Here is a 20,496-nt window from a genome sequence, read left to right as displayed (position 1 = left end):
CACAAAGAGTCTGTTATAATTGCACGGAAACATAATAGGTATTAAATAGCAGTTATTATTTGCCATTATCTTGATGCTATTTAATTAACTTCTCCACTAAATATTTGTTTAAACAATTTTTCTTGCCAGTTCACCAAATCTCTATGTTATTTATGATTGGAAATGATTAAATAAAGATGTCACTTGAAAAATCAGTACTTATGTAATAGATGATCAATATATAATGCCATCAGTTGCTGTTCTTCTCCACTATTTCCCTGGTATTCTCAATTAGTGACCATCATACAGCTATTATTTTTTTTAATTTATCCCAAATATCCATCTAGGGTTCATTTGGGCAAATATGACCTGCCATGTCTGTTGCATTGGAAAATAGCAATCATTTCAGAAGTGATTAATTTTTCTCCCTTTTTTTTGTTTTTAAAAAAATCAGAGGTGGTCAGTACATGCTTATATGGAAATAGCATCCTTATCGAAGCTTTGCATTAGTTAATTTGGGATCCGAGATCCTCCAACACAATTTGTTGGTTATGGTTCTATGGTCATGCTGTATGGCTGCACATCTCACATAATGAATTACTACACAATTGGATAACCTCTTTACGATGTCTTCTCAGAGATTGTTCCTACATTGCCAAGTGGTGTAAAGGCTAATACCCTATAATACTCTATGATGTTCCAAATAATAAAAGTAAAGAAGAAGTGTATCAGATTCCCGCCGAATAGCTTTACACTATCAATCTTCTGTCAGAATAAGAGAGTTCTATAAAATATTATAATGCTTTGGATGACGTGACGACTTCGACTAGTCACTTGGAAAAAAAAAAAAATCAGTTCAAGGTAACCAAATATAAAATGTCTGAGGAAAAAGAAGTACAAGCGGGTCAACTCACATTATTTGCGAATGAATGGCCAATCAGTTTAAAACCCATGCATAGATTACACAATTTCTAATGAATTTTTTCTAGAAATAATATCCAATGTTCGTAAATTAGTCCTCATTCTTAGCATGAATAATTTACTGTACCCTCCTTACATACTTTTTTTCATGCATATTTCTACACACGCTATGCGCACACACATACATGCATCCACGCATAGATGATGGATGACATGTATTGTAATTGGCTAGATACAAGTCAAATTTCCATTCCTATAAATAATTTAAAATAAGAAAAAAATTATTGAAAATATGGTAGAGTATATCATTTATATAAGTAGTACTAAACTAACATGTATCCTCAAAGATTTAGAAGGTTAGATTTGGTTTGATGGGGAGGAGGGCCATTAGCCCATTACCTAATCTTGGTTATTCAGAGGTATCTTGGTGAGAATTTATGTTAGTTTAACATTTTTCATCTTCTAATTTCCTTCTAGTAATTTTATCGCATTAATAATTCTCATACGTAGCTTAGCAATTAAATTAATTTACTTGCTTTTTTGTTCTTTTTCTTTGAAGAGATGGCACAAAAGAAGCCCTTCTAGTCAACATCACCATACATTCCTTTTCTCAATATCAGCCTTGAGCCACTCCTTCAGCAACCTAATGTTCTGTGTGCACTACATAGCCCCAGTCCTAGATGGTACCACACTGGCCCCCTTTCTCATTCTTCCAAAATTACCCCTATCCTCCTCCTCATTTTACCATTCCAGTTCCCTCTCTTTCCCCTGTATACTGTAGCTTTCTCTCTGTCCTCCAAGGGCAATCTAGTCAAAATGAAAAATCCACAGGGAATTCAGCTTAGATTTCCTTCCTTTGTATCCAAGGAAGATCTTCTCCCCGTGTCCCAGTGTACTTCCCCAGTTGAATTCCCCGGCCGAAGTAAAGACCTCCGTATGTGGAGATGGGAAAAGCCCAAATACTCGGCAATTCCAGGGCCCCCCCCTGCACGGGCGCCTCGGCACGTGCGACGTGGGGAGCACTAAAGGTGAGCAGCAGCACCAGCAGCGGATCAGCGGCCGTCCAATCGGTGCTCCCGCCCGCTGACACCCCGATCCATCCTCTGAGGTGTCGGACGGCGGTGATGGAGACGTCACGTCCGTTATGGCCGCTCGTCAGACCCACTGGGAGTTTCTGATCCTGATGGACGGCCAATAATTTGCTACGTGGCAAAGCCCCACGAAGTGGGTCCCTCCCCCATCCATGGGTCCCTTCGAGATTCGAGCCTTAGGACAACGACTGACCGCGCTGGATCATTTCAATAAAGCGACCCACATGCGTACGGGCTGGGATCAAATTATCAAAATACCCTCTCCTATGATCGTTAATTACGTGAGTGCCACTGGTCTACGGTTCAACGACGTGGGGCGCACGTTGGGGCTTGCGGCAGCAAAACCGGCCGCGCGGTCAGCGGGTTCCCAGCAGGGGTAGAAACGTAATACACATAAATCTAGGGACAATTTTGGATAGTTCGCGAGCTACCAACACTGACCCTGGACCGAGGAAGAAAGAAGAAAGGAGAGAGCTTCTGCTACTTGCCTAGGAGGAGAACGGAGGAAGCAGAAGAGATAAAGAGTTAAAGAAAAGATGAAAAAATATATAGAGTGGAAGAGGTGGTGTTGGTGAGGAGAGGGTTAGAGAGTTGTGGGAGAGGGAAGACAGGAGGAGAGGTGGAGAGAGAGAGAGAGGGGGGGGGGGGCCCATCCACCGCCCATATGCACGCTGTCTTTTGCCATCCAAACCAAAACCAATAACACAAAAGACCATCACCCATCTCCTCCTCCCTTCTTTTGACCTACCCTTACCCTAACCCAGTTCTAAAACTCCCCATCCCCCCTAAACTCCTCCAACAATTCCAGCCACCAAAGAACAACGACACCACCAACAAGGAAGAGCAAAGGAGAAATGGAAAGGTGGCGGCGAGATTCTGCTGGGAATTCTGTTGCTTTGTCGAGCAGCGGTCGAGCTTGTTGTAGTGCTTGATTGCTAAAAGGCAAAGAAAAAGAGAAGGGAAGACAGCCGTCATCCGGTTTAGCCTTTCCCTTCTCTCTTAATCAATCGAATTCCCCCACCACTGGTCACTTATCCCCTCCACCTTCTTCTTCTTGGCCTCTTTCTTTAGTCCTTCTTGCTTCTACTGCACTGTTCCATTTCGTAGGTGTGTAGCCCACTTGTGTTTTATAAGAAAATCGAGGAAGAGGGGAAAAAAATAAAGGGAAGAAGAAGGATATAAGGAAGAATGGATCCGGTAGCAGCTTCTTCACACGGTCACCACCTACCTCCCCCTTTCCACACCCGAGATTTCCACCATCTCCATCACCAGCAGCACCTCCCCCACCTCCAGCCGCCGTCGCTGCAGCAGCAGCAGCAGAAGGCCGAAGAGGAGCACAGCGGCTTCAACCGAGGCAAGAAACGGGAGCTCGAAGATAACAGCAACGATAACATCAACAACAACACTGGAGCCAAGGGTGGCGATGTGAAGGATCTGGTGCCTGCACCGCAGACGGGCAGTAGTGGAGAAGGGGAGATCACACGGCGGCCACGCGGCCGGCCTGCCGGGTCGAAGAACAAGCCGAAGCCACCGATCATCATCACGAGGGACAGTGCCAACGCTCTGCGGTCGCATGTGATGGAGATCGCCAGCGGGTGCGATATCGCCGACAGCGTCGCCACCTTCGCTCGCCACCGCCAGCGCGGCGTCTGCATCCTGGGCGGCAGCGGCACCGTCACCAATGTCACCCTCCGCCAACCCGCCACCCCCGGATCCGTCGTGGCGCTCCACGGCCGGTTCGAGATCCTCTCCCTCTCCGGTTCGTTTCTGCCCCCACCCGCCCCCCCGGCCGCGACCGGCCTCACCATCTACTTGGCCGGCGGGCAGGGGCAGGTTGTGGGAGGGAGCGTGGTCGGGGCGCTGATCGCTTCGGGCCCCGTGGTTATAATGGCGGCGTCGTTCGGGAACGCAGTCTACGAGAGGCTTCCCCTCGACGAGGAGGAGCCTCTACCAGTCCCGGGGCCTCTCGGGTCCCCGGGATTGGTTGGCCAATCACCACCACAGCAGCAGCAGCAGCAGCAGCAGCTCCTCCCGGACCCCAACGCACCTCTTTTCCATGGCCTGCCGCCGAATCTAGTACTCAATAATGTCCAGTTGCCGGCCGACCCATACGGTTGGGCCGCCGGAGGAGGCCGTCCGCTGTATTGATTCTACTGAGCTACTCTTGCTTGCTACTCTACAAAGTTGAACTGTGGATGGAAGCCTTGAAAGAAATCAAGATGATGATGAGGCCCGTTCTGGGTGAAGAGAATTAAGGCTTTCTTCTCTCTTCTTCTTTCTCGTTTTTATTATATTTAGATGCTTTCTTTTTCTTTTGCTTTTTCTCTCTTTCGTTGATGATAGGGTGACTCATCTTTGTGCTGCTTCAAGATGCTTGTACAAATTTATGAATTATTGATGGTTTCACTTTGATGGAAAAACTTAAAAGGAGTGTTCGCAACACAACGAGCTAGGTGTAGAGGAAGAAGAGAATGGAAGAATAATGAGTTTTTTTTTTTCCCTTCTCTTAATTTGTCTCCCTTCATCTTCCCATCTGGTACACTATGACAGCTAATTCACACTCTTTTTTTAGTATTTAAAGATCTTAATGAGTTGTAGCTCTTGGTACCCCTTGCAAGACCCAAAAAAGGCAACCTGGGATTAAAAAGAGACAGAATTAGAAAGTTATCCGAAAGGAAATGATTCAATGCACTTCTGCTCTAGGGATTTCTTTCTGTTTAACTTTGTGGTCTACGAAGCATTTGTTACTTTTAACTGCATCGGTTTCTTAACGGCTGTTCCACAAACTCCGACCACAACAGCTCATTTCATTCTCTTCTTTCCTCTATGTCCAAGCTTATAATCCCATCCACACAGCTGGTCTTAACAATTTTCTACCACCCAACGTAACAAACACGAACCAACTCTAAACCCTTGTTCCCTTAGCAGCATTTTCTTTGGAGAAGAATACTATTATTGTTTTGAGAACATGAAGATTAATAGTACTGTTATTATCTCTAGCTAGCATTTTCTTTAATATGATACTCTTGGTACAGTGTCGCTTTATTTACTGCCATTCTTCAGGTATAGTTTCTCTGTAACGGTTTTTTAGTGGAAGAGAAAGGGGAACGGAGGAATATAAGGCGTAGTTTTGGATTGGTAAGAAGTTCTTAGATGGAAGATTGAGAGTGGTAAAGCCATGCAAAGATAGTGAAGGGATTTTTGTTTGGGTGGACGTGAATGAGGGGGCCTGTGCTACACGTGCGCCGTTGTAAAGGAGCTCCTTCACGAGGCAAACAGCGCCATTATAAGGTAGGAAGAAGGACAAGGGCATGGGCGGCAAACTTCTCCAGTGCTCTCAGAGATAAGGGCCCAGCCGCAGCAGCAGCAGCAGCAGCAGCAGAGAGAGAGAGAGAGAGAGAGAGAGACATGTTTCGCTTTCTTTGCACAAGTTCTTCTCCTTAATTTGCCTGATGAACTCCTCTTATAGAACTAGAAGCATTCTTTTCTCTGAGTTCTTCCATCAGCTTAGTCCCTTCGCTAGCTAGAAGATCTTGAAACAAAGGAGTTGGTGATGTTTAATTTAGTGATACACATTACTTTGGAGCATCCTCTCTTTTCCTGCCATTGGTTATGGTGTTCTTCCTTTCCCCTATTTTTCTGCCAGTAAATTCTGTAGACAGCGAAGACTGCCGTTTTCTTTTGAAAAATTCCAACCAGCATGCGTGCCAAAAGTTAGAGATAGAGGACAAGCAAAGTTGGCTAAGACAGGTGGAAAATCGAAAACTTCGGTTATCTTTGGAAGTTTCCAAGTGGCTGCATCTATGTTTTTAGAATGATCACAAATATTACATCCGTATATGAAAAATTTCATCTTACATTAGTCCCCTAGCTAGTTCATCATATGACCCCATTAGATACAGGCGTTTGATATATAGACATAGAATTCTAAATAATAATTCTTTAAACTTCAATTTATAGAGGTGGAAATTCTAAAAGATACGGAAACTAGTTGATTAATAGAACTTCTATAATAAAACACATTCGTGAACCTAGAAAAATGCATGCATGTTATATTTGCTTATATATTCCTATCGATGGCAGTAAAAAGTTAATGTGTTAAATCATTGAAAAATTCTTTTGATTACCTAGTGCGTCATTGGAGTCATCAGTGCCGATCAAATTATAATTCCATATGTTTCATGCATGATCTTGTCATAAGATTTTCAGTTTTTTTCAGGCAAATTACCTTCTAGGGTTAAAAGACCAGAAAGAGGTTTCACATCAGCTGGCATTCGTTCACTCGACAGGGACGCCATTGTATAAAATTAAAATGGTGATTGGATGCCGTTGGAAGTTTAGTAGTTTCTGTTTAGTGTATAGATACCCTCAGACATGCTGAACTAAAGGATGTTTTCGAGGGAAAAAGAGAAGATGATGTCTTTTTTTTTTTTTGGTTGCTTTAGTGTTTTTGAAAAAAGAAAGGATACTATTTCAGCCACTTTAGAAGTTGGATTAAATAATTTTAGAGTGTCTCTTATTCTTCACCAATTAAAAAAGGAAAGAAAAAGGAAAAAGAAAGAACGGGTGGGCATGTTTGGTGTTGCTTCTGCTTTATGAGTAGAGAAGGAGAAACCGGAGCTAGGTTTTTTAAGTTCTTTTAGAAGCAAACATTTATTTATTAAAAAATATTTTTGCTTTAAAATTGTAAAAAAATACTTTTTAAAACAATAACAAACTTGCTAAAATGACTTCATAAGAATGAATTTGAATTTGTGCGTTTATATATTGTTACATTCGGATACTCAACTGGTTAAATTAGAATAATTGGTTGAGTAAATGCAAAGATCTAAGAACTATGATGGTAGTACTTTGGTTGACTTAACCCAAGCATAAGTTCAGTCTTGTCTAAAGAAAATAAGATGACAAGCTTTATTGTATCTATGCTAATAGTACTAAACCCCAACTCCCAAAGTCATGCCTTGAGGCTCTCATTGTTCTTCTCTACGCATTTCACAACCGTAACGACTCCTTTATGAGACCATGCACTGCATCTTATTAATTATGGTTTTGCTTAGGAGAGAAACATAGAAGTAAGCAAATGAAAATTAAGAGTATAGGTATCAAATAACATGAATAATAATTGCTTGAATTAAACTAAAGGATCTCAACTATTGATCGATATTAGTTCTTGATACACCCTAATTAGATAGACCGTCCCCATGGCGTTGGAGACCCTATGGCAATCCGACATCTATTTTCGATAGAAAGTGACAGAGTGGCTACTCAATCTCTGCCATCTGGTCCTTTACGACTGTGTTGGAGGAGCTTTAGAGTCCACCTACTGAATGACAAGAAGTCAGCCATCTAACTACTTCACTTTCTCCATCCAGTGAGATTTGTAATCTCAACAAACTCTAGATTGTATGAGCCATTATTCCCTAATAGCCGAAGCATGTCCTCGGGACCTTTGCTCCCTGACAACAATGCACATTTTCAAAGACAACAGGCACCCACCTTTGCCTATAAAATCTAACGCTTCGAGATCTTCTAGGTAAGAGAGGTGAATATTTACTTCGCATGCCCCTCCTTAAGATTGGTTCTATATAAACTGGAATTCACCTCCTCTTCAAAGCTCTGAACAATTCTGATTCCATCTATGAACTCTATCTTCTATATGGCATCCTTTGAGCTTCTACTCTCCATTTTCTTGCTTCAATCTATCTTACTTCATACTCGACTCTACTACTGAATTCTTTCAGAAAACTCAGATCTTTTCTATTTATTTTTATGGGAGTCTGATTTAGGCATCGGATGATCTACTGCTAGGGAACCACCTAGTGTGAGGCCTTTTTTACTTTTGGTGGTTTTGCAGAATCCGACTTATATATGGGATTGATTGAGGATCGGATGTCAGAATTCAACCTGTATGTCCCACATGACCATCCTGTGATTGTTTCTCTCCCAATTTTTGAGAAACAAAAATTTACAATTTTTTTAATAGAAATATGGATTCTAAAAATCACGTATCGACAGGCCTAGTCGTTTGCCTCTACTTCTTTCAGGGCAAGAATTTGTCGAGTTAGATCAGCAGAATAAGAAATTTCAAGTTTTTTGTTGATCAAGCGACATCCGGATTTGAATAGGAGATAAAGGATTTGCAGTCCCCTACCTTACCACTTGGCCATGCCGTCAAATCTTATAAAAAATGGACAATATTTTTATCCATCTATATTCAGACTGCTATTGGATTGATTGATGTTGATAACTTATCTGGATAAAAAAAAAGGCAGAAAAAAAAAAGAAGGCATCCTATTGGCTCATCTGCATCAATGGTTGCAAACTAGCCTGCAAAGAAGTGAAGTCTCGCCTAGGAAACCTATGGCAGAAGTACTTCAGATTGAAAGAGCACTTTGACTATACATATTTTTCACTGTAACTCCAATTTATACTGAAATTCTAGATGAAATAGACTTCCCAACGAGAACTCCAAATGCAACTCATTACTCAACCGCTGGTGTGAGCCGGCTCGACTCCCCGATGGCAATAGTTCTCATGTGCATTTTATAGGAGATCACAACCATCTATATACATAACTAGTCAAGTGAAAGACCATGAACCATCAACCTTGGGTCAACTTGTTGGTTTCCTGCTCCACATGCGAGATGTCCAAGGCTTCAATCTTGGTAATGAGATCCCCATCGTATATCAAAAACCCAGAATATAAATACAGATATTTACATATGCAAATATACATGTATACATATTTCAAAAATTTCTCTCTACCACTGCATACCTCTTTATAACAATAATGCATTGAAAGACAATCAACTTAAATAGCTTCTAAAAGGGCATGTAGATTCATGATGATATCCCTGCCCACCATATGGGTGATAAGGTGTGTCAACTACTACAGTTAAACTTGCATTCATTTGCTTGGACGTTGAAATGCTGCATTTGAACCCCAGATAGATACTCATAATGACACGTTGCATGTCGAATTATAAGAAACTAAACACTAGATCTGAGCTAGTTGCAGTAATTGGAATTTTAGCAACTTCAATTATGTACAACAAAACAAGCCCAAATCGTACCACTGGCATCTTATTGTAAAATTGTCATTGGAGGAAAAAAAATTACAGATATTATGTGCCATAAAGCATGACTTTGAATCAGATAGACTAAAGCAAGATGCAATCAAATATTCTACCAAAAAGAGCGCGATCAAGTATTAATATGCTTGAAGTACACTACATTAATTAAAGGAAATTAAGGTGATCGGAGGGAGTTCGTGGTTTCTTGGTACAAATTTGCATGAATGTGATGATAATCTTATGAGGATCATCTTTACCTCCATTGGACGCTGCAAGAAAATCTAATAAGTACACCGGAGCAGGCTTAAGCTTTAGTTTTGCCAAAGCCAAAGAGAGGGTTCATTATAGCACATTCATGAGCTAGGTTAGAAATGATCCTTAAAAAAAAAAAAAAGGAAGAACGGTTGGTACCATCCTGAAGGATGATTTATGTATGTAAAATATAATATTAAAGGTCTGCTAGATGAAATGCAAACTATTTGTTACATCGTAATCAAGCTAGAGTCGCTTTCTTTCTTCTCCCATTTACTTCAATGTGTAGACCAGTACCTTCAAATCTTAACTGGGTTCATTATATTGACATAATCTTTTTTCATCATTAATTCATTATGATTTTAATAATCATATCTGGGTAGATTATGTTGATGTAGTTGAACAAGAATCACTGCACAATGACAGTAATAATTTTTTCCATATTTTTATCTTCCAGTTTGTATAGTAATTTCTGAAATAAAAGTTATTTTGACATATGATTTCTGAAAAATGTTGTTGTCACATTGGTATATCATCTATTGACTTCCACAGTCAATATCAGAATATTCCTTATTGAACTCTATTCAGATCCCTTTCCTCCTTGTTTTCATTGAGCATCAAAATCTTTATTTCTTTTCTAATTAAGTTGTTTTATCCTTTCTCAGAAAACAAATATAATGGGTAAAACTAATTAGAAGATCGCGAAACAATTTTGGGGAGGCATAGAATTATGTTACATCAATGTACGTAGTTGTTGATAAATATGGTATCATCATGGATAAAATGCTCTGTAAGTATCAATTGTTTAATGTTTAATCTTGATAATCATTGATTTTGTCCACAAAATATATATAAGCCATTATATATTTGGACTGCATATGTCATTAATCGTTCTTCACCTTTATATCTTGGTGAAGTAGAGTTAAAACGATGGATACATGCTCAAAAAAGAGATGAAAATAAACGTAGCATTCTAAAATGATGATCACGTGGTTGGTTTTATCGCGTAACATCTTCCTCATCCCAGTCATCTAACTATCTAATAATCTATAAGCGTGCAAATGCTTCGAAGCCACATTGTCACCCTTCCAACTTCTGACAAGTGTTTAAAGTTTCTGCTTTGGATGTAAGACCGGTGTTTAAACTGTCGAACGCAATGCAGTTCTTTTAGACATGAATCATGTCAAAATTCGAAAGAGAGCTGGATTTAATTAAGTTCACAATATAAATTTAAGAAATATAGAAACTATAATAAAACACACACACACACACACACACACACACACACACATATATATATATATATATATATATATATATATATATATATATATATATATATATATATATATATTAGGAGAATTTTTAGGAATTTTTTATCGGATTTTACACCCAGCCAGGATGTCAAATCACCAACCGAGCCAGGATTGCAGTTCCTGCAACTGGCTAAACCGCTCAATGCGCCCAAAAGATATAGATTTCTGTTCTTTTCTCCTGCTGTTGTGTTCACTAATCGAGGTAAAGTCAATGTCAGATGGGCCTGGATGCATGCCCATCAAGATTTCCACACAGAACTCAAGTTACCGTACTTTGTGGGGACAGTAACTTCACCCCCAACATTTGGACTATTTATCTCCAACATTGGACTTTGCCTATTTAGCCTCTCTCTCTCTCTCTCTCTCTCTCACACACACACACACACACTCACACACTCACACACTCACTCATGTATACTTGCATGTGCTAGGCTTTATACAAAAGTAGCATGCGGCATCCAAGCAGTCCATATAGAGCAGGTGGGCCTTCAAACTTGACTGCATTCCTTTAGGAAAGTAGGGTGGCAGGTCGTTCTCCCGGGAACTCGCTCCATATACCTTACTTTTGAGTTCCTAGTTTCTTTGCACCTTTTGGTCTCTGATTCCTTTTTCTTGGACCATTTTCTCTACTTCCTTGTAGTAAGCAAGAGATAAACCCACATGTGAACAGATGCTTATGAATTGAGTCCTCCATATTAATTCTTCCTCTCAGCAGTGGAAAAGACCTAGAAACAGTTCCAATTCCTAAGCCATCAGCACAATCCATACTTTAAACATCCTCCACTCCTTGTTAAAGAAGCTAATCCATCAACCTTCTCCAATAAACAATTGCAAACACCAAGCTAAGCAATGGGACCACTCAAAGGAAACAGCCACATCCATGTGACCGGCACCAACAACCGCCTCGAACCGACGCATTGTCGTCGCCTTTCGCTTTCGTTCGAGTCCACTTTCTGCGCCGGTGGTGACCGGTGATGGGTGCTCCTCATCCACTCAGAGAAGACCAGTAGAAGAGAGAGAGCTCTCATACCAATTAAGCTTAAATTAATCTTTGAAGCAGCGAGCATCCCGGATACTAATTTATTCCATGGTTGCCGACCATGGGGAAGGATCCCATGTGGCCGATGGCGATCAATTTGGATTCATCCTGTGTCCTTCTCTTGGCAGCCTGCATGAACTCGGCCCCGGAAAAAAAAAAAAAAAAAATAGCGCCACCATGATTGGCTCCTACGGCGTCAACGGTCGACTTTCACCTTGATTGTGATGGGTAAATCTGTTACGTGAGAGTTGTGACAGTTCTTGATTAGAGTAGCTAACCAACCCCATACCATTATTCTATGGAACAACTTGTCTTCCTTAATTTGATGCTCTTCACCTTGTCAAGGACTACTTTTGAACTGGTAGAGCAACATGTTAATTTGGTAGTTGTTTAATTAGTTTCAAATCGGAACTCTCCTTCATAGATAATTCTATGGAATTGTTCCCAGCTTGGTAAAAGGAAGGAAAAAAAAGAAGACTTTTGCTTCCCCTACGTAGTACCTTGGATCTTCAATACTCTTTCAGTTAAGGATATTGCTTTATTATTATCCTTTTGATAATAACTCATGTATGTGAGGTAAAGGAATCTTCAGCATGTACTGGTTAGGAAATATTTCCATAGATGTAGAGTAAGATCACTAGCTTGAGAGAACATTATTAATTTATTGCTAGCTAGAATCTTACCTTTGATTCAAACCAAGGAGCACGTAGTTCGCTGCTGAACCAAATAAAGTAGAACAAGGGCAACAACAACTGATTTTTGAGGGGTTTGCTACAAAGAACAAAATTTTCCAGGAATATATTTCCAAGACTTCAACCATGGTACCCAATTCTTAAGATTTTTCTGAGATCATGTCTAATTAGGTCGTCTCATATGGACTTCTTGTGATCATTAGGCCGCTACACTTGGCAATAAAAACCATTAGCATGTTCATAGTCATTCACTATTAGACAGAAAAAAAAAAAAGAAGTTCACTGTCATTCACTATTTTCTTTAGTTACTAATAATCAATTAAGTCTTATGTTCATTGCTTCGAAGATTGTGAATCTATTAAATGACTAGTCTCTGCTGTGTGAGGAGAAGATTTTGCCTGCTCTTATGATCGAACATTTGGGCAAAGCTTAAGTCTGTCTGCTCCTACAGAATTCCGAGCCCTCCAGGCTAGGGCTCTTTGCTCTGTGGAAAAGCTTTCTCTGGATATTGCCTCTGCTGTTCTCTGCCTTTGGGTCTTCTCTGGATGATCTTTTGTTGCTAAATAGTCTGCTCCCTTTTTGGTCACCTGTGGTATATTTTTGAGACAATGATGAAGAATCTTTGCAGCTTGTGAGCCCGTGATCTCTTGCTGCAACTGTGCTGAACGATTCTCTTCTGAGTCTTTTTTTGGCCCTTTCCTACTGGCTGTTATCCCTTTTTTGGCATGAGCCATTCTTGTTTTTATTACTGTATATTCCTTGTCTGCACTTTCTTTTTGTTACACTGTACATTTACTTCTGACGAATAAATTCTGGTGGCTAATAGATTAGCCTCCAGCTTCCTCAAAAAAAGAAAAAAGAAAAAAAAAGAAAAATAGAAGAAAAAGAAAAAGAAAAGAAAAGTAGCTGTACTTGCATTTCAAGTGTGGTGATATATATACCTTGAAAGGCATTTAGATTACAGTCCATAATATAATTATAATATGCTCCCATGACATGATAGACTCAAAATCGAGCCCATCAGCCAATTGGCCAAGCTTAAAGTTAGATCTGTAGGTCTGTTGGATGGTTATGATTCCTCTATCCAACTGCTCAGCCTCACTCACCCTTGCACTAACATTTTTTTTTTTTTTTTTGTATATTTGTTTGGAAAATTGAAATTAAATTTGCAATGGGATTGGTGTCTTCTTTTTCCTTTTTTTTTTTTTTTTTTGTGTTTTCTGAAATAATTGGAACCGGTCTAGACTTGTAGAACATTGCGTGCAAATTCTGCTAGTGCTGATGTTTCCAAGACGGCATTGCCTAGTACTTGAACACTTATGAATCATTTGGGATTGTTTTTTAATTGTAGCACCTTGCGATTTCAAGCTAAGATAAGACCTCCTGTAATCTTGATTGATCATGTATTTTTAGGTCTTCTTATCCATCTAGCACTCTAACAAATTATGATCTTTATAAAGTATTAAAAAGGATTAGATGAATGGGTAATCTTGTGACTCCATCTCGGTCATATTATCCATCAACATAGATAACATCATCACTTTTTATGCCTCAAACACACTGCTACAAGAATGCTGGATTTTTTAGTCCTAAGCTTTACGCATAGTCATAGAGCTTTAATAGGATAAGTGTCCATAGCAGAGCCTTGCTTTATACCACACTTCAATCGTAAAGTCTATATCTAGCCTACGGTAGCCCAGAGGCCCACGACCTGAATGGCTAAGCCCAACACCAATTGTCCCCTGGGGCTTTGTATATCAATTCCATCAAAAGGCTAAGTATTTTCAAAAATGAAAGTGAAATTAAAGATAACATTAAATAGTAAAAACACACCAGTCTATAGCTCAATAAAGCATGTGATAGTAATTGTATGCAGCTAATACTTGTAAATTATTTCACATAAGTGCAAATATATGAATATCAATTTTGTACAAAAGATCCACTTGATTGATAAGTTTGCAAGAACTGGTTTTTCTGTCAAAAACGATATATATAGGAGTCCCTAGAAATTTTTTTCCTTGGAACTAAAGAAGATGTGGGCACCAGTCTAAACAAATATAATTTTAGATATTCAAAATATGTGTACTGAGAATTTAGTTAATATGTATCGCCTTATTATCTTATACATAGATCTAAGGACAAAATTGCTGGGGGGACTCTAAATATACATCATTTTGTGAAAAAAAAATTATTGTCACAAAATTGATAAATAAATATATTTTTTAATGAGAAATTGTCTATAAAAATGTGTTTTTCTTTTGTGATATTATTTTTCGAGCAAAGCCTAGTAACTCAAGCAGGCCTGTCTGTTTAAACCGACAAAGTTTAGGCTAGGGCTGGAAGTGGGTTCGGGCTAGCTTCAGACCGAGCTTTGAGCTTAGCCCGAAACCATTCAGGCTGGGCTTGGACCAAAAAAATGAGGCCTGTTTTACTTTCGAACCAGGCTCGGACTGAACTTTGGCCCGGCCTGGGCCCGATCATGAGCCTGATTTCTGGCCCGAGCCCAATTCTCCACTTAAATGTTTCCATCCGGCATTCCATCCTTCGGTCTTCCTTCCGACTTTCGAGTCCCAACTTTCTCCAATCCCCATCGAGGTCTCGAAGAGCCCTAGCCTCTGTCCGTCGACCATTGTCGTCCTCACTCCTCCATCTTCCCCCATAGTCGATGGCGACACCGGCCTTGTTTCTTCCCCCATCGACCATCCCCGCCTTTGATTTTTCATTTTTCCCCATCGATTATCGCTGGCGCATTGACGCCGCTCTTCTAACCTCCCTCATCAACCATCGTCGACGCCAGTCTCCCTCTCGACCGAAGGGAGCCATTGCTGGGAAAAAATGATGTGCCAAAGCCGGAGGTGGAGGCGACGATGAACTTGGCTGTGGGAGATGATGACTACGGTGGAGGGGAGTCGGAGGGCCCTTTCCCGACTCGCCTTGTTTGGATCCTCTCGGAAGGAATTTGGAAAGATGACTATGAGCCATGATAGATTGCTCACGATCTGCGACAGATCCCATCGGATGGTGTCCCAGACGAGCTCCGTCAGCATGTTGGGCGGCGACCCGAAGACATCGGTCCCCTTCCTTCACTCCTCCCTCCCCTCCCTTGCCTCCGACCACCCCCTCCCCCGCTTATCCCCTCCCTTCCTCCACAACAAGCTCGCCCAAGCCCGATTGGGTTCGGACCTGATTCGGGTTTGGATGTGGGCCGGCTCGATTGAATTCGAACAGGTCTCGAGCCTATATTTTTTCAAAAAAATCGGATTTAAGTCTGGCCCAAAGTCTAAAAAATTATTTCGGATCGGACTCGGGTAGGGGTAGAACCCGGTCCAACCTAGCCCAGTTCTAGCCCTAGTTTAGGCACGAGCGAGCTATCCCTATTGGACAAGTAGCCCATCGATACTAAGATTTTATTTGATTAGAGTGTGTTAGATTATGAAATAATTTGAGGATTTTTGAAAATCATTTATCTAGAAAAATAGTTACAGTAAAAAATAAATTTTATCATCTTTAATTGGTAAAAAAATTATACCAAAAAATGATACCGAAAAAGGATTACCATATCTGATTGAGTAATCTTATATAGAAATGCCATCAAATTTTCAATAATACCTTTAAATAAATAATTCAAATAATAATTTTTTTTTTGTTCAATCAATTTGTGGACCATTTATGACCCACTTATACGAAGATTGTCAATATAGGCTATTTAGGACATTGAAATATACTTATTTGAGTGAGCAAATATTTTTAAATTAATTATACATATATTAAAAAAATAGTTCTTATCATAAATAAATTTTAATATATTTTTGAAATATTAATAAATATCTTAAATATTAATAAATCCCATATTATATTTATTAATAATTAATAAACATATATATAATAGCAAAAATATAGATAATTAATATGTTTGTTAAAGTTAGTATTATATTAATAAATTACTAACTAATATATCTATTAAAATATTATAAATAATATACTAGTTGTTAATATAAATAATCAATATAATATTATTATCATGTATTAATTAAATATTAGAAATATATATTATGATAATTTAAAAATATACTTAATAATCAATATGTAGTAACATTTATTATCATTAATATATATAATAAATATATACTAATATTAATATTTATTTATTAAATAATAATATAATATAATATAATAATATATTTATATAATACTAATATATTACACATTTATATAATTAATATCATTTTAATATAATATAAGTGGGGGTGTTACTATCAAAAAATGATAATTTCATATTTCCATTACTCTATATAAATCCAGTATAAAGAAAGAAATACCACCCTAGAGGTATTTATTTTACCTTTCTCTTAGTAAAATATATATCAGACTTACTATTTATTTTATCATCTCTCTGATCATCTTTTCATATCAAGTATGGTAATTTGATATAAATTTTATTTTTTGATGCCATATTACCCCCAACTAAATGAATGGATGGTTCAAAACATTTGAAACCTGCATCAACCTATGTAGACAAAAAAGTAATAATCTCTACAACTTTCGTTATGAAGGTATAGTCCAAGATAACAATGTGTCTTGAGTTGACCTGAGAAGAAAGAAACAGAAAACTTTCTAGCTATGAAACTCTTTCAGCAAATGCCCTCTATCAGAGAATCTATCAAACGCTGGAAAGCTGAACGTCAGTGAAGAAAAATCAAAACAAAGCATTCAAACAATTGTACTGCAACTGAAGTAAGTTTATTTCATTGGGCTACCTGAATTCTCTGAAATTTATGGACAGACGTCATATTCGTCTTATGTCTTCAATGCCGTCTTGAGTTTAGACCTTTGCAATTCCTGTACAGGGCTGAAGTTCGCATTCAATCTTCAATGTCATCTTCTTTCCAGAGTCCACTGTCCCCTTTCCACTCCTCTTTTGCTGGTTGACACAAGTCAACCAAATCTATTTTGGCTCCTTTTGTAACGTTCCCATCTATATTAATAAATTTGGATAGTAACGCCTCCCATTTTCATCAAAAAAAAAAAAGTGTCTGGCTAACTTTCTGATAAACCAAAAAAAATCATGTAATTTTATTTGAAATGTTGTTTCCATTTTTAGTTTCACAAAAAAGATTATTTTTAATATTATACATGAGCAATTTTTTTTTTTTTTGTTTTTTGTATACAAACTAAGATGCAAGTGAGAGTTTCAAGAGGAAACAAGTAATGAATACTTGAAAAACAGAAAATCTGAAACTAGAAGTTCTCTAATCAAAAGCAGTCCCTCCAGAACTCAATGTTAAAGAGAGATAAGCACCCAATTAATATCTTACTCTAATGATAAAATAATGGAGCATCCAATAGTACATATATGAGGATTAAATTTAAATAACTATATTATAAAACTACTATGGATAAATATGTATAGACACATTACTAAATCTTATTTTAAATCATCATATTTTTAAATCTTCGTTGTCGTAATGGTCAGACTATTTGACCAAACATACATATTTTTCAGATAGAGTATCTCTCTTTAATTGATCATTTTTCATCATAATTAACTAATCAAAGCATCTCTTTATCCGCATCTTCCCATAGTCTATATAAGACTATGAGTTCAGACGGTATGGGACACTAGAATAAATAGTAGCGATCATATTTTTCAAATCTCTCTCTCTTACTTTCTCTCTTTGGTATCTAAATACTCTTCCACTTCTGTTTATTTTGCTGAGTTTTGAAAGATTTGTCAACCCTCTCCATGATCGTGCTCCAAGAGAGGGTATCTCGATCGTATCTTTGGATAGAATTTCTGATAAATATTGGCACGAAGGTTAAAAATTTGTCTTAAAATAGTGATCACATACTTCTAGGTTTCTTCTTTATTTTTGCTTCTTAAAATCTATGAACCAATCCAACCAGGCCCTAAGTAAGCCAATTTAAAACTCTAATCTTTATCATATGGTTTAGATAAATCTGAAGTTTATCAAAACTATTTTGAAAAAACTATTTTTGATTTGATAAAATTCTCTTTATTAGAAGGATTCTTCTAATATTACAAGACAAAATTTTATGATATCTGTATCTTGATTTTCATAAAACATATACTAGATTGTAGCATTTTAAATTTGACTAGTTTTTTGAAACATTGATAATCATAGTTACACCGAAATTTCACATCATATTTTTAAGGCTGATAACTTGCATTACAATTTTATTATTATTCTGTACGATAGAGGCTGACTCCTAGTACTATTTTTTTCTAGGTTTCTGATTTTTGATTTAATTCATTTGAAATATTGAATTATAGAAATAGCATTTATTTTTTTATTGTTCTAAATGCTACTTCTAGCATCTACTTATGGGTCTTCTGTGAACTCTAAGAGTTCTAATATTTTGTAAATTCTATTTGTGCTCTACTCAAATCCTTCCAAATTAAAGTGCTCATAATTCTAATTGTACATTAATGAGTGCCGAGGAAGCTTTGACCTTTAAATCTGAAAAATTTAATGGCCATGGGTTCCTCTGGTGCCAAGAATAGCTTGAGGCCTACTTAATCACATTAGGCATCATAACTATTATTGGAAAAGGGCCACCTTATGATGTTTTCTCATCTTCATCTAGATCAAGATTTTCTACCAAATCATCTGATTCCTCAGAATCTCTAGAATCAATAAATCACTTGAAAAAATTGAGTTTCATTGTAGGTTTAAAATTCTAAGGTGTCTATTAGATAACCTATACGAAGCCCACAGAAAATATAAAACTGCTAAGAAACTATGGATTGTCCTAGAAGATGCCTATAGTAGAGACAATAAGGGAATCATAAGATTTGCTATTAGTGACTTTAGCAACTTTAAGATGGTAGACAATATACCTATTAACAACCAAATCTATCAGTTCAAAAATTTGATCCAAGAGATTCATAGAGGGGGGTCGATATTAGATGAGAATTATCAAGTTTCTTATCTAATTGACAAGCTCTCACGATCATGTACTAATTTTGGACGTGAGCTTAGAAGAACCTAAGACAATCTTATCCTTAAATTAGTGATTGAAGCCATTAGAATAGAAGATCAATACTAAATTAGAGAATTGAAGGAAAATCAATTGAAAGTCAAAGTAAATCTGACTGAATTTTAAAACCTAAAACATGAACCTAAAAGTCAGAACCATTATGGCTTGAACCAAATCTTTGAACCTCAGAACTTTAAAACCAAGGATAAGAAAAAAGAGATAGATTCCAAAACCAACCAAAACCTAATTCTCAAACAATAGGAATCAAGAAATCTATTGATGGGAGGTTTTGATTCATTTGTGGCTAAGACAATTGCCTTGCACATCAATGCTTCTATGGACAAAAGGAAAAGACTGTGACCAAGAAGAAGAAGAACCAACCTCAATCTAAATCTATGGTTAATATGGTAGAAGATGAACCATCCACCTTTAGGTCAATATCCTTCGCCCTTTTAGTTAACTTTACCTATACAATCACTGATTGATGGTTAGATTCTGATACCAATATCCATATTTATATTAATAGAGCATCTTTTTTCTCTTATCAGGACTCAAGTGGAGAAAGTATAATCATAAAAAATAGAATAATTATTAGCATTTTGGATAGAAAAAATATCAATCTAAGGTTTATATCAGAAAAAAATATTATTCTTTGAGACGTGCAGCATGTTCTAGACATTAGAAGAAATCTCATCAGTGGATCCTTCTTAATACAATTAGGATATAAAATTATATTAGAGTCCAATATAATTATAATTTCTAAAGGTGATATCTTTATCGAGAAAGGATATGTATCTAAGGGATTATTCAAACTCAATTTAATTTCTCCTTTAGTTAATGAAAATTCTTATTCAATTCCTTCTCAATCAATCTTATTAAATTTTGAATCTTGTGATGTTTGACATGGTAGACTAGGATATGTGAATTTCAAATCCATTCAAAAGTTATTCACTCTTAATCTAATTTTTAAATTCAAGATTGATCATAAATTTAAGTATGAGATCTATGCTTAATTTAACAAACTAGAAAACCTTTTAAATCTGTCTCTTGAATTAATTTATACTAATGTTTGCGGTTCTTGTAGAAATCTAACTCATAGAGAAAGTCATTATTTTATGACCTTTATGGATGACT

At 37.6% G+C, this 20,496-nt stretch overlaps 1 protein-coding gene across 1 annotated transcript; it reads left to right on the top strand.

The window, feature by feature from the left end:
• The first annotated feature begins 2,495 nt into the window (after nt 1-2,495).
• Nucleotides 2,496-4,489, top strand: LOC105054669 (AT-hook motif nuclear-localized protein 16). Its single transcript, XM_010936241.4, has one exon. The coding sequence runs from the start codon at nt 3,180-3,182 to the stop codon at nt 4,137-4,139; it is 960 nt and encodes a 319-aa protein (XP_010934543.1). The 5' UTR covers nt 2,496-3,179; the 3' UTR covers nt 4,140-4,489.
• Nucleotides 4,490-20,496: the final 16,007 nt, after the last annotated feature.

Source organism: Elaeis guineensis, chromosome 12 (assembly GCF_000442705.2).
Source record: "Elaeis guineensis isolate ETL-2024a chromosome 12, EG11, whole genome shotgun sequence".
NCBI classification, from domain to species: domain Eukaryota; kingdom Viridiplantae; phylum Streptophyta; class Magnoliopsida; order Arecales; family Arecaceae; genus Elaeis; species Elaeis guineensis.
Note: the sequence above shows the minus strand (reverse complement) of the source record. Positions and strands in the feature narration are given on the sequence as shown.

Excerpts from the sequence above, each read along its gene's own strand:
- LOC105054669 (XM_010936241.4), top strand. The coding sequence starts at position 3,180 with ATGGATCCGGTAGCAGCTTCTTCACACGGTCACCACCTACCTCCCCCT.